Genomic DNA, 21,677 nt, shown 5'->3' on the forward strand with positions numbered 1-21,677 from the left:
AGGAGCTGAATTATCTTGTTCTCTCCCAAGCACTCAGTGCAGCTCTATGTTTGGACTAAATGCCTGATCAATACTATTGATTGATACTGAGTAATGATCATATAATCAGCTGAACAAGAAGTTTTCTGATCAGGGTTTGAACAGCACTTTGTGATTAAAGAACTGGAACGTACATGTGTACTTCATCCTCTTCATATACGTTGAGAGGAGCAAGATCTCACTCTCCCGAACTTGCAGTGGGGAGGTCGTTTTTCTTACAGAACCTGAGTGATGATGTGAATAAAACATTTCGTTTCAAACCAGGTGGAATGATTGTTGGTATTCTTTCTTGATAATCTTTTCAAGGATATGTTGGATATTGTGCCACTGTGATATTTTGTGTGAATAACTTTAACTTTTCAATTTAAAATATACTCTGTCCTTTACACCTGAACATTCAGGTTGTGCCTCCCGAAAATGCACTATTGCATCCATAGAGCTTGATAACAAATTTAGGGAAATAGTTGGGCCATCCACATTTTCAGACAGTGCTGGGGGGATCCTTCCTGAGGAAACTAATGTAATTCTTTCCTGTTTCTATAATACCAGGGTGAACAAATAAAGCGAAATAATGCCTCTATAGAAGTATCTTGCTTTTGCTTGTGTTCCATCATCCTTATGTTTAATATGAAACTAATGGAGTATTATTGAAGCTTTCCTAACCCAAGAGTTTTGTTTTTGTGCTATTGCGAGTTCACCTTACATATTCGTGCTAATGCACTTTCAGTCCTGATCTTTCTGAATCCATTACTGATATGAATGTTTCTGAAATATGAACTGTGTTAACCTTGCTAAATCAGGCTTCAGAACCAGGCTGAGACTGCTAAGCGTCCATTTAGCCTAAAACTAACATTTAAGTCTAATTTTAAAGGTTACCATATTTTCTGACTTGGCAAAACAAGTTTCACCGAACTATAACAAGAAAGGGAAGAGGTGTCCTTTCTTGTGCTATTGGAATTCTACTCTAATGTAAACTTTAAATAAAACAGTACCCATTCAGCCTTTAAGGAACATAGTTGAAAGTTTTATCATTATTTCAAGCAGGTGTCCCCATGCTGTTGTACTGAATGAAATTTAAACATATATGGCTTGGTAATACAATTATATGATTAAATTAACTTCTAAAATAACATATCTTTATGTCAAAGATTGTCTTAATAAAATGGCATATATTTGCTTTATGTTATTCAGTGAAATCAAATGATATTTTCAGTGTTATGCCATGGACTGTATTTTGAGAAGATATTTAATTAACTTTGTTTCATTTTTAGGGTTCTATCCTGTGTTGTGACCTCATGATTTAAGTAAGAATAAAGATGAGTATAAGCAGTGATGAGGTCAACTTCTTGGTATATAGATACTTGCAAGAGTCAGGTGAGTACTCTTATGAAGGGAAGAGGCCTCATGTTTTTGATAGCCTTGAAATGAACTCTCTTTAACCCGCACACCTATTGACTTTGTTTGTTACCTCAGATACCTCGACTGCAGTTTTCAGATTGTAAACTGCATGATCATAACTCTGCAATGATTTCAGATGCAGAGATAGTTCATTCAAATGCATTCACTCAGTTGTATTTATTGAGCACTGTGTGCCGAGCACTGGACTGAGCGTTTGGGTGAGTACAATGCAACAATAAAACAGGGACATTCCCTGCCCACAAGGAGCTTACAGTGTAGAGAGGGCGATGTTTCCAGACTGGTGTACTTGCCACCAAAATGTCATCTTCCACAAATACTAGAGCTTTTGCAGATTTTGCTGATATTCAGTGGGATTTTGGGATGTGGTTAGTAGCTAAATAATTGAAGCATTCCATAGAGCCGTCATCATTGTTTCGGTAATTTTTATTCATGGCCATTGGCCCACATTTATTGAGTCACTGGTTACGTGGCACTCTGGCGTATGCGCCAAGGAATGCATGTAATATGGATTAAACGTGATCAATATGGATTGACTTAGAGAACCTTTCAGTTTAGTGAAGGAAAAGTAATGAACATATGCTGAGAGATGGAGAGTTGTCCTTCACATGCAACAGTTTCCATTTTGCTGGTTGAATAACCGTGATTTGCTTTTTTTCCACATCTCCAAATCACCCACAAATAGTTTGGTAAATCAAGAGTGAAAAAGTTACCAAAAAGTTCCTAAAGGTGTGATATTTTCCGGGTGTTATCGTGTTCTTTATTTCCATTTTAGAGGGACCCCTCCTGTAAATGGTTTCTATTCACATGGTACATTCTAGATGGTTATAATGATAGGAGAGAAATGTGAATTTATCTGTAAATGTGTGGTGCTTACTGACTTTGATGTGTGCCGATATATATAGATGTATCTACATCTACGTATGTATTTTGTGCTTTACAGCCCTGTTCTTTATTTTAGCATTTGGCAACCAGTTGTATTTACTGAGCACTTCCTGTGTGCAGAGTACTGTACTAAGCATTTGGGAGAGTGCAATATAACAGAGTGGGTAGAAGCATTCCCTGCCCAAAGACAGCATTGCAGTATCAAACAGTATGCTTTCAACTCCAAATATTTATATATGCTACTCTATATCTGTATCTGTATATATTATATATAGTATTATATTACTCTGTATAGATAGAGACAGAGATATATAGACGATAGGGGACAATAAGAAGCCCGTTGGAATGCCCATCTTCATTTCCTGTTTTAAGTCAGTTCTCAGTATCAGTTTTTTATAATAATAATAATAATAATTTTGGTATTTGTTAAGCACTTACTTTTTTTTGGATGGCATTTTTTAAGCGCTTACTATGTGCAGAGCAGGTACTATGTGCCAAGCACTGTTCTAAGCGCCGGGGGGGATACAAGTTAATAAGATTGTCCTACATGGGACTCACAGTCTCAATCCCCATTTTCCAGATGAGGTAACTGAGGCCCAGAGAAGTGAAGTGACTTGCCCAAAGTCACACAGCTGATAAGTGGCAGAGCCGGGATTAGAACCCATGACTTCTGGCTCCCAGGCCTGCGCTATTTCCACTGTGACAGTGAACTTTTTAAGCAGCTTTAGCCATTACAGAGGTACTAATCAATCGTATTTATTGAGCGCTTACTGTGTGCAGAGCACTGTACTAAGAGCTTGGGAGGTACAAGTTGGCAACATATAGAGACAGTCCCTACCCAACAGTGGGCTCACAGTCTAAAAGACTAATCTAGACTAATTAGTCTAAAAGACTAATGTCACCATGTAAAGGTATGCAGTTCCAACTCAAGCGCCTCAGCTTAGAGGTTCAACTCAATTTATACTGATAGGTTGCCTGTGAATCGAGAGCAGGAGAGCCACTCTGGAGGGGATGGATTTTGAACAGAGCCTACAAAGATAGAATAATGCCTAAAATGAAGGAAAGAGAGCATTCTCATGAAATAGGAGAAAACAGCCTGATGAGCATCTAGTGGAAAAGGAGGCATTTGCAGAGGGCACATGCAATGCCTGCCTGAAGCAGATAATGTAGAAAATCCATCCATCAGTGGTACTGATCAAGTGCTTATTAATAATGACATTTATTAAGCGCTTACTATGTGCAAAGCACTGTTCTAAGTGCTTATTGTATGCAGAGCACTGTAGTAAACACTTAGGAGGGTACAGCAGAGTTGGTAGATGTGTTCCCTGCCCATAAGGGACCTTACAGTCTAGAAGTTAGATTTAGTATGAATGGTCGGGAATTGACACACCATGTTGGGGAGGATGGGGAGATCTTACTGGCTTTCTGCTAATGGATTGAATGGTCAAAACAATATATGTTGCCGACTTGTACTTCCCAAGTGCTTAGTACAGTGCTCTGCACACAGTAAGCACTCAATAAATACAATTGAATGAATGAATGAACGTCTCCGGTGGCCGTCCGTAGGAGGGAATGGAAGGAAAAGGTGAATAAGGAATGGACAGCCAGATTCTGTTGGATTTTATGTAGGATAAAGAGAGGTCACATATGAGCAGTAGCAATGAAAGCAGACGAATTTGAGGATGTGATGAAGGAAAGGTAGCTGTAAGCTCGTTCTGGGCAGGGAATGAGCCTATTTATTGTATTGTCCTTTCCCAAGCACTTAGTACAGTGCTTTGCCCACAGTAAGCGCTCAATAAATACCCTTGAATGAATGAGTGAATGAATAGTGAGAATAACCACCAGGTTTTGGAGTTGGGGAATGTGTCGCTACAAATCGCAAGGCCTTTGCCCTGCTCCCCAAACTCCCGAGGGCTTTTGGTGAGGTTGTAAGCAGTTACTGTTATGTGTGCCAAGCACTTCCTTTGCCAAGTGCTTAGTGTGTACCAAGAGCCTGGGTGGATACAAGTTAATCAGATTGGATGCAGTCCCTATGCCACACTGGGCTCACAGCCTGAAGAGTAAGTACCGGTGTTTTCTCCCCACTTTACAGATGAGGGAACAGACACAGAGATGTTAAATGCCTTGCCCAAGGTCACACAACTGGCAAAGGTGGAGTCAGGACTAGTACCTGGGACTTCTGACCTCTCCACCCACCCCCTCAGTCTTAGGTTAACTCTGTTTTATGCTACTTTCTCAAGTGTTAAGTACAGTGCTGTGCACCTGAGTGCTCAGTAAATTCCATTGATTGATCCAATTTGTACTTCCCAAGCGCTTAGTACAGTGCTCTGCACATAGTAAGCGCTCAATAAATACGATTGATTGATCGATTGATTCTGACACTAGACCACACTGCCTGTGTTGGGAGAGGATATCCACATGCCTGGTCCTCTGACTCTGGGTTAGGACTGTTCCCTTAATTCAAAAAGATCAGGGAACACCATTATATGTTGTTATGTGGATAATTATTCGGTTAATAGATCTATAAAGTATTTTTTTTTTACCAACCAGTTGGACATGTGGAGGTGCACTTTTCTAAATATGTATATGGTACTTTAATTTTTTAAATTTGTCATTCAAAAAATCAGCCTCATTTTAATATAATTACACCTTTGATAAGCTTTTTCTACTTGAGTACCTGTACAATTATAATAGCCTTTGTCTTCACCTGAATTGGGATACGTCTTTGTCTTTTTTGAATTCTGGGGGGGGGGGGAATTTAGTGGATTGCTCTTTTTATAGACTGGCTCTTGAGTTTTAAAGAGACTGTTTAATATGTAATTATTTTATGGCCCGGTACTCTTGAGAGCTTGCCCACTGGTACTTTTCTTATATACTTTGTGATTGCCCTGTTTAACATGAAGACCCTGTCTTCCCCGCACTTTGCTAATTAGCACTAGCAGCTAGTTTTATTATGTATTGAGTGCCTACTTGGAGTGGTGCAATGAATTAAGTGCTTGGAAATACAGAATAATGAAGTGAAATGTGGCCAGCTCACAAGGTGCTTACACCTGATTATTGCTGCATTTCCAGGGTTAGAGTTGAACAGAGGGGGCTTGGGGTGATTTGGCACTCGTATCTTCCCCAAAATTAGGGTGGCTATTCAGTGCCGGATTGAAGCTTCCATTCAGGCTCCCAGTTTGACCCCCTTTCCAGTATGCTTATCAGTTAAAACCCTCCCGGGCCCAGTGATCATATTTAATTTTCATTATTGGTATTTTTAAGGCCTTATTGCCTTCAGAGCCCTGCTTTAGGCTTTGGGGAAACATGCAGCAGAAGTGAAAGACAGTCTTCGTCTTTACAATCAGGCTCTGATTGCAAGCAGAGATGCAAATGTTAGAAATTAAGTAGGAAGTTAAATATGCAGAAGATACACATGAGTACTAAAGCTGACGCCTTGAAATGAACAGGAAGATGGGGGATTCTTTGGGGAATTCCTCTCAGAGGTGATATTTTTAGATGGGGCTTTGGAGGTGGGGACCTGAGAGTGGTAGATTTGTGGGGTGAGAAAAGTCATTCATTCATTCAGTGTGCGGGCTGGGCTGTAGAAGGAGAGAAGGGAGGTGAAGTAGGAGGGGGCAAGTTGATGGAGAGCTAATTGTGAGGAGTTTTTGCTTGATACGGAAGTTGATAGGCAACCACTGGATATTTTTGAGGAGGGGGCTGAAATGCCCAGAGCGTTTCTGTAGAAAGATAATCCGGGCAGCAGAGTGAAATATGGATTGAAGTGGGGAGAGGCAGGAGGTTGGGAGATAAGAAACGAGGCTGCCAAGTTGGGATCAAAATGGGAGCAGTGGGTTGAGGACAGGAGAGTCAAGCAAGGTATAATTAGGTTAGTTTCAGGTTTCAGTATCTAATACGAAGTTAGTAATTGTTCTCCTTATGCAAAAGAATATGGAAAGCACCTAAAATGTGGACTTTACCTATCGTAATACCTTTTAGTTCCCTCTTTCGTAATTTCTTTTGATTGTCTTAGTGATAAACCTCTAGTGTGCATGACTGCTTTGGATTTTATTAACTGAGTTAGCAGTTTGTTCATTAGAAGACTGTTCTGGGTTTGCCTCACTCATTTCATTTCTTAGCATGTCTTCAACTGTGAGTTACTCTCTCTGGTTTCACCATTCGTGAATTTATATTTTCTCTTGGAGGAGTGTCATATCGGTCTTTGAATCTGAACTCTTGACTGCCACTCTTTTGGGGATTTATTTGCCTTGTTTAAAACAAGAACTAACCAAGCCCCACTGCTGCCATTCATTACAAAACTAATTTTCTTCTTTTTTTTTCCTTGGTCCCATAATTACTGCCATCTCTTGTGAATCTACCAGATTCTTCTGTTACAATGAAATTGTCAGTTGGTGGCAGAAAGTTGTCTTCAATATTTCAAAGACCTTCTGAAGCGTAGAAGAGCAGTCAATCAATGGTATTTGTGAAGTGCCTACTTTGTGCAGAGCACCATACTAAGTGCTTAGGAGAGTACAATATAACAGAGTTGGTAGACACACTCCCTGCCCACAATGAGCTTACAGTCTAGTAGAACAAATTTATTTAATGAAGAATCATCATATGGGACAGGGACTGAGTCCAATTTAATTCTCTTGTAACTACCCCAACATTTGGCATATACTGAAATTGAAATAGTTGACAATTTTTCTCTCCTGGGATTGATAATAATAAAGGAACTAGTAGCCAAGAAATATGCTGATGATAAGTGGTGGGAAGACTTGCTATAAAGAGCCTGGAAAAAGTCATGAAATGTGCTGATGAAAGTTGCCACAAAAATACAAATGAGCAACTCTGTGGGATTTCCAGTGACAGTGTATGGATCCTGAAAGCTGGACAGTGGAAAAAACGGGATAGAAAGAATATTGATTCTTTAGAAATGTCGTGTTGCAGAAGGCTTTTGCGAATACCATGAACTGCCCAAAAAAACAAACAAACGGATTTTGGAGCAAATTAAACCAGAGTGGTCTTTGGAAGGCCAAATAACTCGACTTAGATTAACATATTTTGGACAAATAATCAGGAGGTCTAATTCTCTGGAGAAGGCACTAATGCTAGGAAAGGTCCAGGAAAACGTGGAAGAGGCAGACCAGCAGCTAGATGGATAGAGACCATAACAACGATAACAGAAGAACCATTAGAAAGGTTGCAGATTATGGCAGACAACAGGACGTTCTGGAGAGAGTACATCCATGGAGTCTCTATGAATTGGAAGCGACTTGACGGTACTTAATAATAGTAATAATAATAAGATTACTAAGTACCAATATGATTATTATTAGCATTCCCAGAATGAGGGCCTGGTTTCAGTAAATCCATCTATAGGTGTTATTTACTGAGGGCAGTGCACTGTACTAAGCTCTTGGAAGAGTACAGTGCAATAAATAGGCACATTCCCTGCTCACAGGAGATTTTATATCGATTGCTTTTATAATTTTACTCCCTTTTATGAAACTGGCGTTTGTGGTGCTTATGTCTTCAAGTGATAAGAGTTTATTAGAATAGTTGCCTAGTTTCAAGTCAGCCAACCATGGAGATGATAAAGGCGTAATTTAGCTCCCTTCCACCACCCAAAGGACCAGGCTCTGCCTTAAATCCTGGGTCCGGCAGGAGACCAGAGTAAACTGGAGCAGACCTGGGTGGCTCCAGGACTCTAGGCGAAAATAGCTCCATCCGTGACTCCCTTCCAGTGGCTCCGGACCGCAGCCAAGAAACCTGAAGCTGAAAATAACCGGAGGAAATCAGTCTTGGTCGAGTGACCCAGTGACACAACTTCACTCTGCTGTCTTCAGACCTATCCCTGGACCCTTGTCAAGCCCCCAAGGGTTGTTTTAATACCAGTAGACTTGGCTGGTGAGTTCGCCCAGGCCCACTCCAGTATTCTCAGGACTATCAATTAGGCGTAGAGTCTAAGGCAGATCTGATCAGATGAGTGGTAAAAGGGAGTTGGATGAGGTCATAAGGTGGGGCGTCTTGAAATAGTGAGTGCACTGCAGCCTAAAATGTGGCATCCACTACTTTTGAAATATTTTTCACCGCATTGCCCTATCGACCCCAGATTCAATTTAATTAGCGTGTATTGCATTCCCAAGGGGTGAAAAGGAGATAATGTCCTCCGGAGCGCACATTGCTATATGCCCAAAGCAGCCACTCACCAAAAAAAAATGATCATTCATATGCACGATATATACCTGTATGTATAGATATATATACATAGATTTAATCATACATATATATATGAGTCTGTTTTTCCTATATTAACTTGAGTTGCAGCTGCGAAGAATTCTGGGTAAAGAGATTTCCTTGAGGCTTGCCCAAGGAAAGATGGAGTTCAGTTTTCTGTCACTCTTGCCTACTTTGGGACAGTTCTTTTTTTAATTTTTTTATGTTTTTGCAGGAGTTGACCACAGAAGGAGAAGACTTGGACTAGTAGGGGAGAGGGCTGTAGCCTTGTTTATTGGGAGGAATGGAAAAACATCAGCGAGACCATGGCTTCAGGCCAGAGGGAGTAAACGTGAGGGTCAGTGGGGAAAATAGACTGAAGAGAAGGGAGAGAGGAGGTGAGGTAGTGAGTAGTCAAGTACCACATTTGTTTAGGATTAGGAAGTAATCGGATTTTGCTTTCCAATCTTAAGTCCCTCAAGGTTGAGCTTGGCGTGGGCTGAAGCCTGGACTAAGGCCTAGAACAACTGAGCTGTGCCCGGCAGGCAAAGAGTTGGATTTGGACCCGGTTTAGGGAACCCCCTTTTGCCAAATCTTCCCCTTCCCCACCTCCAACCTGCCCTTTACTCCTGCTGCCTGCCTACTGCAGGGTTGTGGGCAGAGAAGCAGCATGGCTTAATGGATAGAGCACAAACCTGGGAGTCAGTGGGTTCTGGGTTCTAATCCTGACTCCTTCATTTGTCTGCTACGTGACTTTGGGGAAGTCACTTCACTTCCCTGGGCCTCAGTTCCCTCATCTGTAAAATAGGATTTAAGATAGAATGGGGATTAAGACCGAGAGCACCTGATGTAGCTCATCCCTACCGCAGTGCTTAGAACAGTGCTTGACACATAGTAAACGCTTAACAAATACCATTTAAAAAAAAGGCAGGTTAAATACACGTTGGCTCTATGGTCTTTGTTCTGGCTTTATCTCCTGCTGAGTGTTTAGTGCCAGATAATGTTCTTCTTTGTTCAGACTTTTAAATGGCTTTACCCTTCCTGTTGCTGAAGCTGAGAGAGAAACCCTGTTGTTGCTATTTGCAGTCTGCTTCCAAAGAGCCATTTCCAGTGGCCGAAACCGCTGCTTGTTAAAATTTAAGGTTAGACAGACAGGACTCACCCTTGCCAAGATTGTCAGGTTAGGTTGGGCTGGGATGTCAAATTCTATCTTTGCCCTCAGATCCATTTGGAGGCACAACAGGGAAAATAGTTGAAAGGAATCTTCAGTATAATCCAATTATTTCCTCAAGTACAAAACCACTTGACTTTTTATAGGAACTCGTAGCTGTGGTCTTAAAACTTAAATCGTTTTTTTTTTTTTGCTGTTCAGTCTGTGTCGGTCGTCATCTAGTGATATGTGGAATTTCATTTTAATGTTATGTATCAGCAGAGCAATTCTGAACGTGTTTTCTTTGTTTTTAGGGTTTTCTCATTCAGCATTTACCTTTGGTATAGAAAGCCATATCAGCCAGTCTAATATAAACGGTGCCCTGGTTCCACCTGCTGCTTTGATTTCCATCATCCAGAAAGGTCTGCAGTATGTAGAGGCGGAAGTCAGTATTAATGAGGTATGGAAGTCTTGGTTCAGACAGCAACTTTCTGTATATTTTATGTTCCATTTGCAGTACTGTATTTCTTTCTGCATATCCTATTTATTTACTTTTACTCCAGATTCCTCCCTGCCAGGGTGCGCGTTGACTCCGCTGGTGGAACCAGAATGGAGTGACAAAACTGTAGGGTTCCACCCAATGCAGTCACACAACACCAAACTTGATGTCCCGACTCCGCACCGGAGGGTCCGTCCTCTGGGGTGTTTTCCCCCTATTACACATTTAAAGTGTAATGAAGAAAAAAGGCATTTCTTTTTAAGATATGTACCATTCATGCATAGATTTGAAAAGATTGAGACCAGGCTCTTGAATAATACATTACGGTGGCAAAGAATCTGACATCGAACTAGGACGTCTTCAAATTTGGAAACTCATTCCAGGACCCGAGTTAGCATCCGGCATGCTGCTTGTTTTCTTCACTCAAGCCGTCGCTCCAAGATTGCTGGCACCTCTTAGTGTTTGACTCTTCTGTGTAGACCCTAAAAATGAGGTCTGAGAAGTTTGGCAAACATTTCCGGGTTATTACTCTAAAAGATTACAAAAAATAGTGTCGAGTTTTAGGGGTAAATAGATGTATGTTGGCTTCTCACACCCCTTTGTGTATACTAAGATGATTTATCTTAGTAGTTGAGGTTGTGTAAGCTTGATGAGTGATGGAAGACTTTCCAGTCTAACCTGAAGGTGAGTGAGTTTATTTGTTTAAATTTGATCCACAAAACTCCACAGTGTGTCTCAACTGAAATGTGTGAAACAAACCTTGCAGAAGTGAAATTGGAAAGAACTTTACTTCCCATAAGAAAATGATTTTGGAAGACCATAGTAAGCCACAGAGACACTGGTTTTGATTTGCATTTGAGATCAAAATGTATTTTTTAAAACCTTTACCCTATTTTTGAAGTTATAATGTACGTATGACTTTGATATGAAGCACCGGTGAAGAACAGTTAACATGGTGGAGTATCTACGCTATGGTCATGGCTTTGGACCACCTACTTTGATTTTAAGCAGCATCGGTTGCATTTGAAATTGTAATCAAAAATAAGGATATGATGGCTCCATCATTAAAAATTAGTTCGAGCATCTGGACCTCAAATTATATGTGGCAGAAGTTGACGGTGGCTGCCCTGAACAAGCTTCTTTGGATAAGTTGTATCTGATATGCATCCACTGTTACCCGCAGGGAAAATTGTCTAACTCTGGGAACAATTGTACTAATTCTCCCTTTCTGTCCCCAAAGGGTACACCAACGTACCTTCTGGGATGGCAAAAGAGGCAAATCCCTCCCTTTGCTCCCCTCTCAAATCCTCTTCTCACATTAGAACCACTCCCAGGGAGTCGACAGCTTCCTGAAAGAAAGTTGACAACCTTGTGACGTAGTCACCGGGAGCGGAGCATGTCAGCAATGCCTCAGCCTGGCTCTGTTAGTGCCCTAATTCAGCGAGTACATTGCGGGGCTATTTTTTTGCCCATGTTGGATGTTCTTATGTATGATCAAAGAGCACGGGCTTTGGAATCAGAGGTCCTGGGTTCAAATGCCGGCTCTGCCACTTGTCAGCTGTGTGACTCTGGGCAAGTCACTTAACTTCTCTGGGCCTCAGTTACCTCATCTGGAAAATGGGGATTAAGATTGTGAGCCCCATGTGAGACAACCTGATCACCTTGTATCCACCCCCAGCGCTTAGAACAGGACTTTGCACATAGTAAGTGCTTAATAAATGCCATAAAAAAATAATAAATCCCGATATATGGGAAGGAGTGAATTGTGTTTGAGGTTCTCACCAACCTGATCTCTTTCCCCCTGCCTCCCGTCACCCCCTTAAGTAGTGTTTCCTCTGTGTTTTCTCGAGACATGCTAATGTAAAGAAGCAGCATGATTTGGTGGAAAAAGCATGGGCCTGGAAATCAGAGGACCTGGGATCTAATCCTGCCTCTCTGCCAGATACCTGTTTGTTGACCTTGGGCAAGTCACTTACCTTCTGTACCTCACTTCCCTCATCTGCAAAATGGGGATTCAGTACCTGTTCTCCCTCCTACTTCGACTGTGAACCCCATGAAAATCTTGTATCTAGTCCAGTGCTGGACATATAGTATAAGCACTTAACCAGTACCCTCATTATTATAATTGTTAGTATTGCTATTAGTAATAATGATGGTGGTGAAAATAATGATAGACATTAATGGTTGTCTTTCCTCCATCCCTGCATCTTTTCGATAATAGGATGGTACCTTGTTTGATGGGAGGCCAATAGAGTCTCTGTCGCTGATCGATGCAGTGATGCCTGATGTGGTACAAACAAGACAACAAGCCTATAGAGATAAACTCGCGCAACAACAAGCGGCAGCGGCGGCAGCTGCTGCAGCGGCAGCAAACCAACAAGGATCTGCAAAAAATGGAGAAAATACGGCAAATGGAGAAGAGAATGGAGCACACACTATAGCAAGTAAGCTAGCTGAAAAAGATCTTCACTGTGTTGCAGCCTGACAGTCCTTGCCCTTTGACAGTCTGACTCATCTCTACACTGCATCAAAAATTTTGAGTGATTTAAATATCGAAAAATTAAGCATTTTAGGCTTTAGGCTTAATCTCCAAATACGAGCTTTTTCCCTAAAAAAAAAAATCACTCTTTCTCTAGATGTGGAAACGTCTGGTGAGCCTAGTCAATTCTTTGATTAGGAATTATTTGACTAGGAATTTGACCATTCTTTGGTGAACCTAGTCAGTTCCCTAGTCAATAAGGGAAATATTTTCAGTGTATTAGTTGTATAAACTTGGAGGCTAAATAGCAGCCAATTTTATCTGTTTTTCATATAGAGCTCTGATTCCCCGCCTTATTCCATTTGTTATATATGTGGATTAGACTTTGTAAAATTTTATCCTGTAAGAAATATACTATCACTGTAAACTATTTTTAGACTGGTGTGTATATAAATTAAAAAAAATGTAATGCTTGTTAACAGCAAGCTCTAACCACAGGAAATCAAACCAGCCACTTATTCTAAAGTGGTATAAGAATGATATTAGCAGCCCCTACTGGTAAAAACAAAGAATGGTTGAGATTTGTCCTAAATTAACTCAAAAATGTGCGGCGTCTTGTCAGCATTGTGGGGATGGTGATCGCAGTGCTGGGCAGTTGAAATTATCTGAAAAATTAGAATTCACTTTTTACGTAATTGCTGCCTTTTCTAATACAAATTGCAAAGGTAACAAAATAATGGCTGTTTAGTCAACTGAAAGTTTTTACGAATGCCTTTAAGTTGGTAGTATCGTGAATGGCCGGTAATAGTTACGAGGGTGTATCTCTTAAGTAAGACCGACAGTACTTAGCTGTTTTAAAAATAGGGTTAAGGATGGAGTCAGCCATTAGTTATTGAAATTTAACCTTAATATTAATGAATTACCTAGATATCAAGGTAACGCGTCAGCATCCTGACAGCATCCTGACATCAGCCTCTTTGCTGACTTCATTGCCTCCAGCCTCTGCCCCCTTCAGTCTATTTCACACTGCTGCCTGAATCGATTTTCTAAAAAAGTCTTTCAGCACATATCTCCCCGCACCTCAAAAACCACCAATGATTGCCCTCCATCTGGCACTCAGACAGCTCTCACCCTTCTGTCTTCTATCTTCACCCATCTATCCCTGCCTCCTTTCTCTCCCCACTCCAGATCATACTTCACTCTGCTTCCTGGATCATTTTTCTACGAAGGAGGTCAGGCCATGTTTCCCCACTCCTTAAGAACCGCCAGTGGTTGCCCATCCACCTCCACATCAGAGAGAGGCTCCTTACCATCAGCTTTAAAGCACTCAATCACCTTGCCCCTTCCTATCTTACCTCCCTGCTTTCCTACTGCAACCCAGCCTGCACACTTTGCTCCTCCTTTAACCTTCGCATTGTATCTCTATCTCATTTATCTCGCCACCGACCTCACACCCACCTCCTGCCTCTGGTCTGGACTGCCTTTACTCTTCATATATGACAGAGGACCACTTTCCCCACCTTCAAATCCTTATTGAAGGCACATCTCTTCCAAGAGGCCTTCCTTGACTAAGCCCTCATTCCCTCTTCTCCCACTCCCTCCTGCAGTGTCCTTGTACTTGGATTTACACCCTTTATTCACCCTTTCCTCAGCCCCACAGCGCTTATGTTCATATGTGTAATGCATTTATGTAAATATCTGTCACTCTGTCTAAATTGTAAGCTCACTGAGGGTAGGGAACATGTCCACCAAATTTGTTATATTGTACTCTCCGAAGCGCATAGTGCAGTGCTTTGCTCAATAAATGCAATTGATTGATGGACTGATTGTCCTTACTCATCTTCCACTGTACCCCAGCCCACACGCGGTGCTCCTTTAACACCAACCTACTCATTGTGTCTTGATTTCATCCCTATAGCCACCAAACCTTTACTCACACCCTCCCTTCTACCTGGAATCTTCCCCTCCCATTTTGACATCAGATAGATCAATCCTCATCTTCAGATCTCTGTGGAAATGAATCTCCTCCAGGAAGCCTGCCCTGACTTATCTCTCATCTCCACGTAGTATTCTGCTACCTCCTTTTGTATCATCTGTTCACCCCTGCCCTTACCCTCTAAACACTTAGATATTCACCCCACCCTCCCCAGTATTTAGATGCATATCCTGATACACTGTTCCTTTTTCATTCGTTCATTTTAATGTCATCTCCTTTGCTAGATTAGAAGATCCTCAAAGGCAGGGATCACGTCTGCCTCCCCTGTTACATTCACCCATGTGCTTAAGTACAGTGGTCTGCACACGTGAGGGTTCAGTAAATGCCATTGATGGTAACAGATTTGATTTTCCTGGGAAACGTAATTTGAGTTTAATGCAATGTTTTTATCACGAAGATGATTATCTCCTGATTTTGCTGTTTAAATTTGTAGTATTAAAATCCACTGTTTTTCTATTATTGTTTCCCATGATTCAGATAACCATTCAGATATGATGGAAGTGGACGGAGACGTAGAAATACCTCCTAACAAAGCGGTTGTGTTGCGTGGCCATGAATCTGAAGTATTCATCTGTGCCTGGAACCCAGTCAGTGACCTTCTGGCATCAGGGTACGTTTTCATCTAAGTGAAACCACAAGTTACATATCGGTACCTCAGTTAACACTGAAAATATTGGAAATACTTGCCTCGGGTCCTTGAAAATTTTGTTCTGGACACTCCGAGATCAGCCATATTCACTTTAATTGTCCTGTTTTACCAGATGCTGCTTGTGACACTGGCGTATCGAAATAGCTAATATAATATGGACTCTATCACCATAATGGAGTGAGGATTTTTTAAGCAATATGGCATAAAAACCACGTATCCTATAACCCCACCACCCAGGAAATGATGATGATGGCATTTATTAAGCGCTTACTATGTGCACAGCACTGTTCTAAGTGCTGGGGAGGCTACAAGGTATCAGGTTGTTCCATGGGGGGCTCACAGTCAGTCCCCATTTTACAGATGAGGTAACTGAGGCACAGTGAAGTGAAGTGACGTGCCCAAAGTCCCGCAGCTGACAATTGGCAGAGCTGGGATTTGAACCCCTGACCACTGACTCCAAAGCCCGTGCTCTTTCCGAAATGAAAACTGGGCTCCTCCCCACCCTCTCCCATTGCTTCAAGGAGTGTAAAGAGTACTGGCCAGTCATAATAATAATAATAATAATAATAATAATAATAATAATAATGTCATTTATTAAGCGCTTACTATGTGCAAAACACTGTTCTAAGCGCTGGGGAGGTTACAAGGCGATCAGGTTGTCCCATGGGGGGGCTCACAGTCTTCATCCCCATTTTACAGATGAGGTAACTGAGGCACAGAGAAGTTAAGTGACTTGCCCAAAGTCAAACAGCTGACAGCTGACAATTGGCAGAGCCGGGATTTGAACCCATGAACTCTGACTCCAAAGCCCGTGCTCTTTCCACTGAGCCACGCTGCTTGTCTGAGTCATGTAAGGGAGCACTGTTTGTATTGTAAATTCACTTATAATTTTGACTAGCCTGTGTGAATGTTTTGGGGGATTTTTTATGGCTGTCTCTTGTCAGAGCTTAAGTTCCTTTTTGGCAGAGAATGGGTCACTTTTTGGTTTTTATGTCCCAGATGCTTAGTTGAGTGCATTGCTCCCAGTGGGAACTCAATAATTAATGCTACTATATTGCTACTATCCCTGCAGTACTCCACCATCCAAGGTTCCAGTGCCCAAGTCAAAGTCTGAAAACTGTGGCCTCACAAAATTCCTTTTCCTCTCCTCCAAGAGATGATATCCATACCTCCATGCCTGTAGGAATCACGAGTAAAAGTTGAATTTAAGTCTTTTTCATATAACCTGACAAAATTTGATTAATTGAGACCCCAACCTGGCGGGAATCTTTGTTTACTCTGAAGCACTATTTTCACGTGGATTGTGGTGACTTTTTTGTATCTATCACTGTGTCCTGATGGCTCTGAAAACATTTTTTGAGAATTATGCAGTCTTTTGAGGGTTGCTCCCACTTACCCCTTTATGGTATAAACTCCACGAGACTAGGAGCCATTTCATTCATTCAGTTGTATTTGTTGAGTGCCTACTGTGTGCAGAGCACTGTAGTAAGCGCTTATTAGTTTGTACTGAATTTCCCCCCGGACCTGGAACATTGCTTTGCAAAGCACAAGACACTTCCTCAAAACTTTGACGATAGTGATCAGCGGGATAATGATCAGCCTGCTAATAATGATTTTTTTTTATTTTGTTAGTATGTTTGGTTTTGTTCTCTGTCTTCCCCTTTTAGACTGTGAGCCCACTGTTGGGTAGGGACTGTCTCTATATGTTGCCAATTTGTGCTTCCCAAGCGCTTAGTACAGTGCTCTGCACATAGTAAGCGCTCAATAAATACGATTGATGATGATGACAGTGATGATTTTGCATGTTCCGCAGATCCGGAGATTCCACAGCACGGATATGGAATCTCAGTGAAAACAGCACCAGTGGTTCCACGCAGTTAGTACTCCGACACTGTATACGAGAAGGAGGACAAGATGTTCCAAGCAACAAAGATGTGACGTCCCTCGATTGGAATGTACGTATCAACAAGCCGAAGTGGGTTGTAACTTGTTGGTGATGTATCCAGGAGGAAATTACGTGCCCTGAGCTCCACCAGAACTCGTAGTTTGGCTATCTGTTTCTGATAGGCGCCTGGTAGATTGTTAGGAAACATTCTTCCCACCGCATGCGTCTGTGGCAGAAGAAGAAACGTTTGTGTCCCTGCACAAGTTACCGGCCACATCGTGTGAACTCCAGCACAAACTTTCGCTACTCATCGGGAACGCGGCACCCGTGTTATCGGAGAACTGACCGTACTTAGAACCGCCTGTCTTCTCACGAGGAAATATTGTCTAGCCAGCTCAGAGAGAGGGCATCAAGGATTTGAAACACTGATTTGAGATTTGTGCTAGTAAGGATGTGGGCGGCTACATCTCTGGAGGTGGCCCTTGCTGTGGGACTTTAGCAAATTCACTTAACCTCTCTGGGCTTCAGTTTCCTGGGTTTTGGGGAGAATGTTCCGTGTGGGATAAAGGCAGAGCGAATCTGCTCTGATTTGCCTTTATCTAGAGGAAACTCTTAGTAGATACCATAATTAAAATACCTCAGAAGCAGTTTTTAGTAATTTTGAGCACCACATTATTGAGAGAAGGATTTTTTTTCCTTTTTTACAGCAAATTAAAAATATCCACATGTCATTATTATTACATAAACTGGTAGAAATAGAGAACAAATAAAAAGACAGCGGTTACCTGAAAATCAAAGAGCATGGGAATTAAACGTAATTTTTATCTCTTCTGATAGATTTTTATGCTTTAAAACAATTCATTTCCCTGTGTCACTGATATTATTATTGGCTTATATTTATCTTATTCCGAGCAATGCTAAGATGGCTGAAATGAGGACAAATGATTTCCTATCATTAAAGTACCATTAAAGTACCATTAAAGTATCATTAAAGGAATTTGTACTTCCCAAGCGCTTAGTACAGTGCTCTGCACATAGTAAGCGCTCAATAAATACGATTGATTGATTGATTGATTGATTAAAGTGTAACAATATAATAGGCTATGATGTTAATTTTTTATCTTTTTATTAAATATGCGTATCTATTTTCTAAATAGTTTAATTGTACTGTGTAGTTTTCTTACAATGTGAATGTAAATTCTACTTTTTATAATTGAGAAAAATACATTTCCACCAACAGAGTGAAGGGACACTTCTAGCAACGGGGTCATATGATGGATTTGCCAGGATATGGACTAAAGATGGTAAATGAAGTATTTTTTTTACTAAAGCAAGCTGTCCTTTGTTATGAATTTCAAACATTTTAATAATTAGACGTGTTCTTTATTTCAATTTCAGGCAATCTTGCTAGCACATTGGGGCAACACAAAGGCCCTATCTTTGCATTAAAATGGAACAAAAAAGGAAATTTCATCCTGAGTGCAGGAGTGGACAAGGTGAGATACCTTTTCACTAACTACTGTACAGCCTACAAAGGTAAACCTTTAGATAATAAAGGATTCTGGGACAAGCAGTGTATGTGTATGAAGAAAAATTATTAGGTTATTATTTGGAAAACACTGTTGAATTTGGATTTTCCACACATCCATTCCAATATAAGGTTTCTATTTGTTATTTCTGTTCACTGCTGACGCTAAGAGCTGAGAGACTAACTACTGTGAAGTAATTAATGGAAACACTCGCGTACTGCAGGTTTTAGCTTTTCCTTATCTCACTCTCAGGTAGATTGCCACCTTTTTTTATAGGAAGCTGATCATTGTCCTACTGTGGTAAAAAACATTTGTGACACTCAGGTTCTTATTCATATGGTCACTTCAGGCTGTGTATTAAAGGATGCTATCCTAAGTATTGTATTTCTTAAGCTGGTTTCGCTAGTACCCCTCCATCTTACCTAAGAAATCTTAGGTCAATACTCAGCTAATTCACAGAAGTGGATGGGAAATCCCTACTAATTAGGAAAGTGTTTTTTATACTCTAATCAATATTAGTTATTATTAAGCACTCTACTGAGCAATTGGTAGACTACTGCCAAGTAAGGAGACACGATTCCTACCCTCAAGGATCTTACAGTCTAGTGGATGATTAAAATAAAGTAGAGGTAGAGGAGGCATTCGAGATTAAGGATAAATACAAGTGCTGCCAAGGAACCGTAGGGGTGGTTGGTACCTAAATGCTTAGGGAAAACAGACTCATGTGCATAACTGATGGAGGAGGAAGGGAGAATTAGGGTGAGGTGATGAGAGATAAATTAGGAGCAAAGTATGTGGGCTGAGGTGCGGTGGGAGAGTGAGAATTGATAGGAGAGAGGGAAGCAGATTGAGTGCTTAAAGCCGAAGGTGAGGAGTGTCTGCTTGATAGGTAAGTACTGATGTACTCCTGGTGTACTTTCCTAAGGCTTAGTAGAGTGCTCCATCCGTAGTAGATGCCGAGCAAATGGTCTTGGAAGTTACACAGGTCAGAAACATCAATAAATTCAAGAGGAATTTACGTAACTTTATGGGTGAGAGGTCCAAGGGATTTACTCGACTTAAAGTGGGGCATGTTAGATTGTACCACCCTAACCCTCGGGATAAAATAAATATTTTTGTGGAAGGCAACCAGTGCATTTTTTTATCAGTCTGCCGCCATCATCATCAGCCCTAGTATTGGAGATGGAATATTGGACTAGGACAGTCCTTGATCGACCTCATAGTGGCATTTTATAGTTCTTACAATCTTAAGTCTAATACAAATGGTATTCTTAAAGTATAATTTGAGTGCAGTTTGTGAGTCTTACAAATATTTCTTCATTTTCAAACCCAATTTTTTTATTCTTTGTTTAAAGACCACAATTATTTGGGATGCACATACTGGTGAAGCGAAACAGCAATTTCCTTTTCATTCTGGTAAGCGTTTCTTTAGCATGCTAGTAATAATAATGAAACATAATTGTGATGTGTGTAAAGTGTTTATAGTGTGCCAGATATTGAACTAAAGCGCTGGATAGGTACAAGAAAGACAGGTCAGATGCAATCCCTGTCCCATGTGGGACTCACAGGATTATGGGGAGGGAGCACAGTTATTTCATCGCCATTTTACAGATGAGGAAACTGAGCCCCAGAGAAGTTAAAGTGACCGTCCCAAAGCCACACAGGCAAGTGTAAACGCCAGGGTAAACGCCAAGTCCTCTGACTCATAGGGCCATGTTCCATTAGGCCATGCTGCTAAGGCACTGATTACCATTTGGAGTTCTCAAAATCTCAGCACGCAAAGATTTCATAAAACAAATGTCCCAAAATGTTAAGGTGCTTCCCCCCTCCATGAACTGTGATATAATCTGCAATCAATCAATTTTACTTACTAAGCACTTACTGTGTGCAAGAGTACTGTACTGAGCACTTGGGAGAGTGAGTACAATATAATGCTTGGTAGATACATTCTCAGTTGATATGCTAGCAGCCAGCGTGCACGATAATTCTCTTCGATTTAACTCTGTCAGAGGATGTTACTTGTTTGCCCTAAGTACATTAAAATTAAAACACACGTTTTAAACGGCAAGATTAAGGCTAATCTATAAAAGAAGACTATTCTAAGGCATTTGGAGAGGAAATTGGTATATATAAGCTAAGATGCAAGTTTCAGTCTCACGTGTTTCACTCTGTTAAAAAAAAGTCAGGACGGTTTTAAACAGTTCAGATACTGGTCTTCAAAGTGATATCTTTCCTTGAAAGTTACTGTTTTTGTTCATTGTTTACAGGACAAAAAATCGTCCATTTTTTCTTTTCTCCCCAAGTCCTATAGAAATGAGGGTGAATCTCTAACATTATTAAAGAACATGTTGGGAGTATGTTTGGTTTATCAGAGTCATGCCATCATATTAGGAGAAGCTGAAAATATAAAATACTAACTAGGGCGCTTTATCTCAAAAAGTCTGTGTAGTCACTGCTATAAAATGAATGCTAACTGAGGAATCCCAAAGCAAGAAATAAAGCATAGGCTGTTTGTGTTCTCTTTCCCAGCACCAGCATTGGATGTTGACTGGCAGAGCAACAACACCTTTGCTTCCTGCAGTACAGATATGTGTATTCATGTCTGTAAATTAGGCCAAGACAGGCCTATTAAAACATTCCAGGGACACACAGTAAGGAACCATTTGTTCTCTTTCATAATTTAGCTGATTCAGTGTGTTTCCAAACTCACCTGTCAGTGTGCATGCAGCTAAAAATGTTTTTCCTGTATTTTATTCCAGTGTTTTTTATGATTGGTTTGTCCAACAACAAAAAAAAACTGAACGCTTAATATCATTTCTTAATTTTAGAATGAAGTTAATGCTATCAAATGGGATCCAACTGGTAATCTTCTGGCATCCTGTTCTGATGACATGACTTTAAAGGTAACTCAGGGTTTTTCGCATATCAGTAGAATGCCTATTTTAATGC

General features: G+C 40.8%; 1 protein-coding gene across 6 annotated transcripts in view; it reads left to right on the plus strand.

Annotated features, from left to right (window-relative positions):
- TBL1XR1 (TBL1X receptor 1) overlaps positions 1 to 21,677 on the plus strand; it is a 231,323-nt gene that overhangs the window by 194,547 nt on the left and 15,099 nt on the right. For 5 of the 6 annotated variants that reach the window (XM_038762492.1, XM_038755677.1, XM_038769483.1 and 2 more), the window contains 10 exons: positions 1,311 to 1,413; positions 10,006 to 10,151; positions 12,412 to 12,634; positions 15,128 to 15,275; positions 17,128 to 17,269; positions 18,440 to 18,503; positions 18,598 to 18,695; positions 20,084 to 20,144; positions 21,258 to 21,379; positions 21,557 to 21,631. In XM_038762492.1, the coding sequence (XP_038618420.1) occupies positions 1,356 to 1,413; positions 10,006 to 10,151; positions 12,412 to 12,634; positions 15,128 to 15,275; positions 17,128 to 17,269; positions 18,440 to 18,503; positions 18,598 to 18,695; positions 20,084 to 20,144; positions 21,258 to 21,379; positions 21,557 to 21,631 (1,137 nt within the window). In that variant the 5' untranslated portion in view covers positions 1,311 to 1,355. The remainder of the gene's footprint in view (positions 1 to 1,310; positions 1,414 to 10,005; positions 10,152 to 12,411; positions 12,635 to 15,127; positions 15,276 to 17,127; positions 17,270 to 18,439; positions 18,504 to 18,597; positions 18,696 to 20,083; positions 20,145 to 21,257; positions 21,380 to 21,556; positions 21,632 to 21,677) is intronic. The other variant, XM_038744104.1, reaches the window with a different exon arrangement.

This window comes from Tachyglossus aculeatus, chromosome 1 (genome assembly GCF_015852505.1).
Source record: "Tachyglossus aculeatus isolate mTacAcu1 chromosome 1, mTacAcu1.pri, whole genome shotgun sequence".
NCBI classification, from domain to species: domain Eukaryota; kingdom Metazoa; phylum Chordata; class Mammalia; order Monotremata; family Tachyglossidae; genus Tachyglossus; species Tachyglossus aculeatus.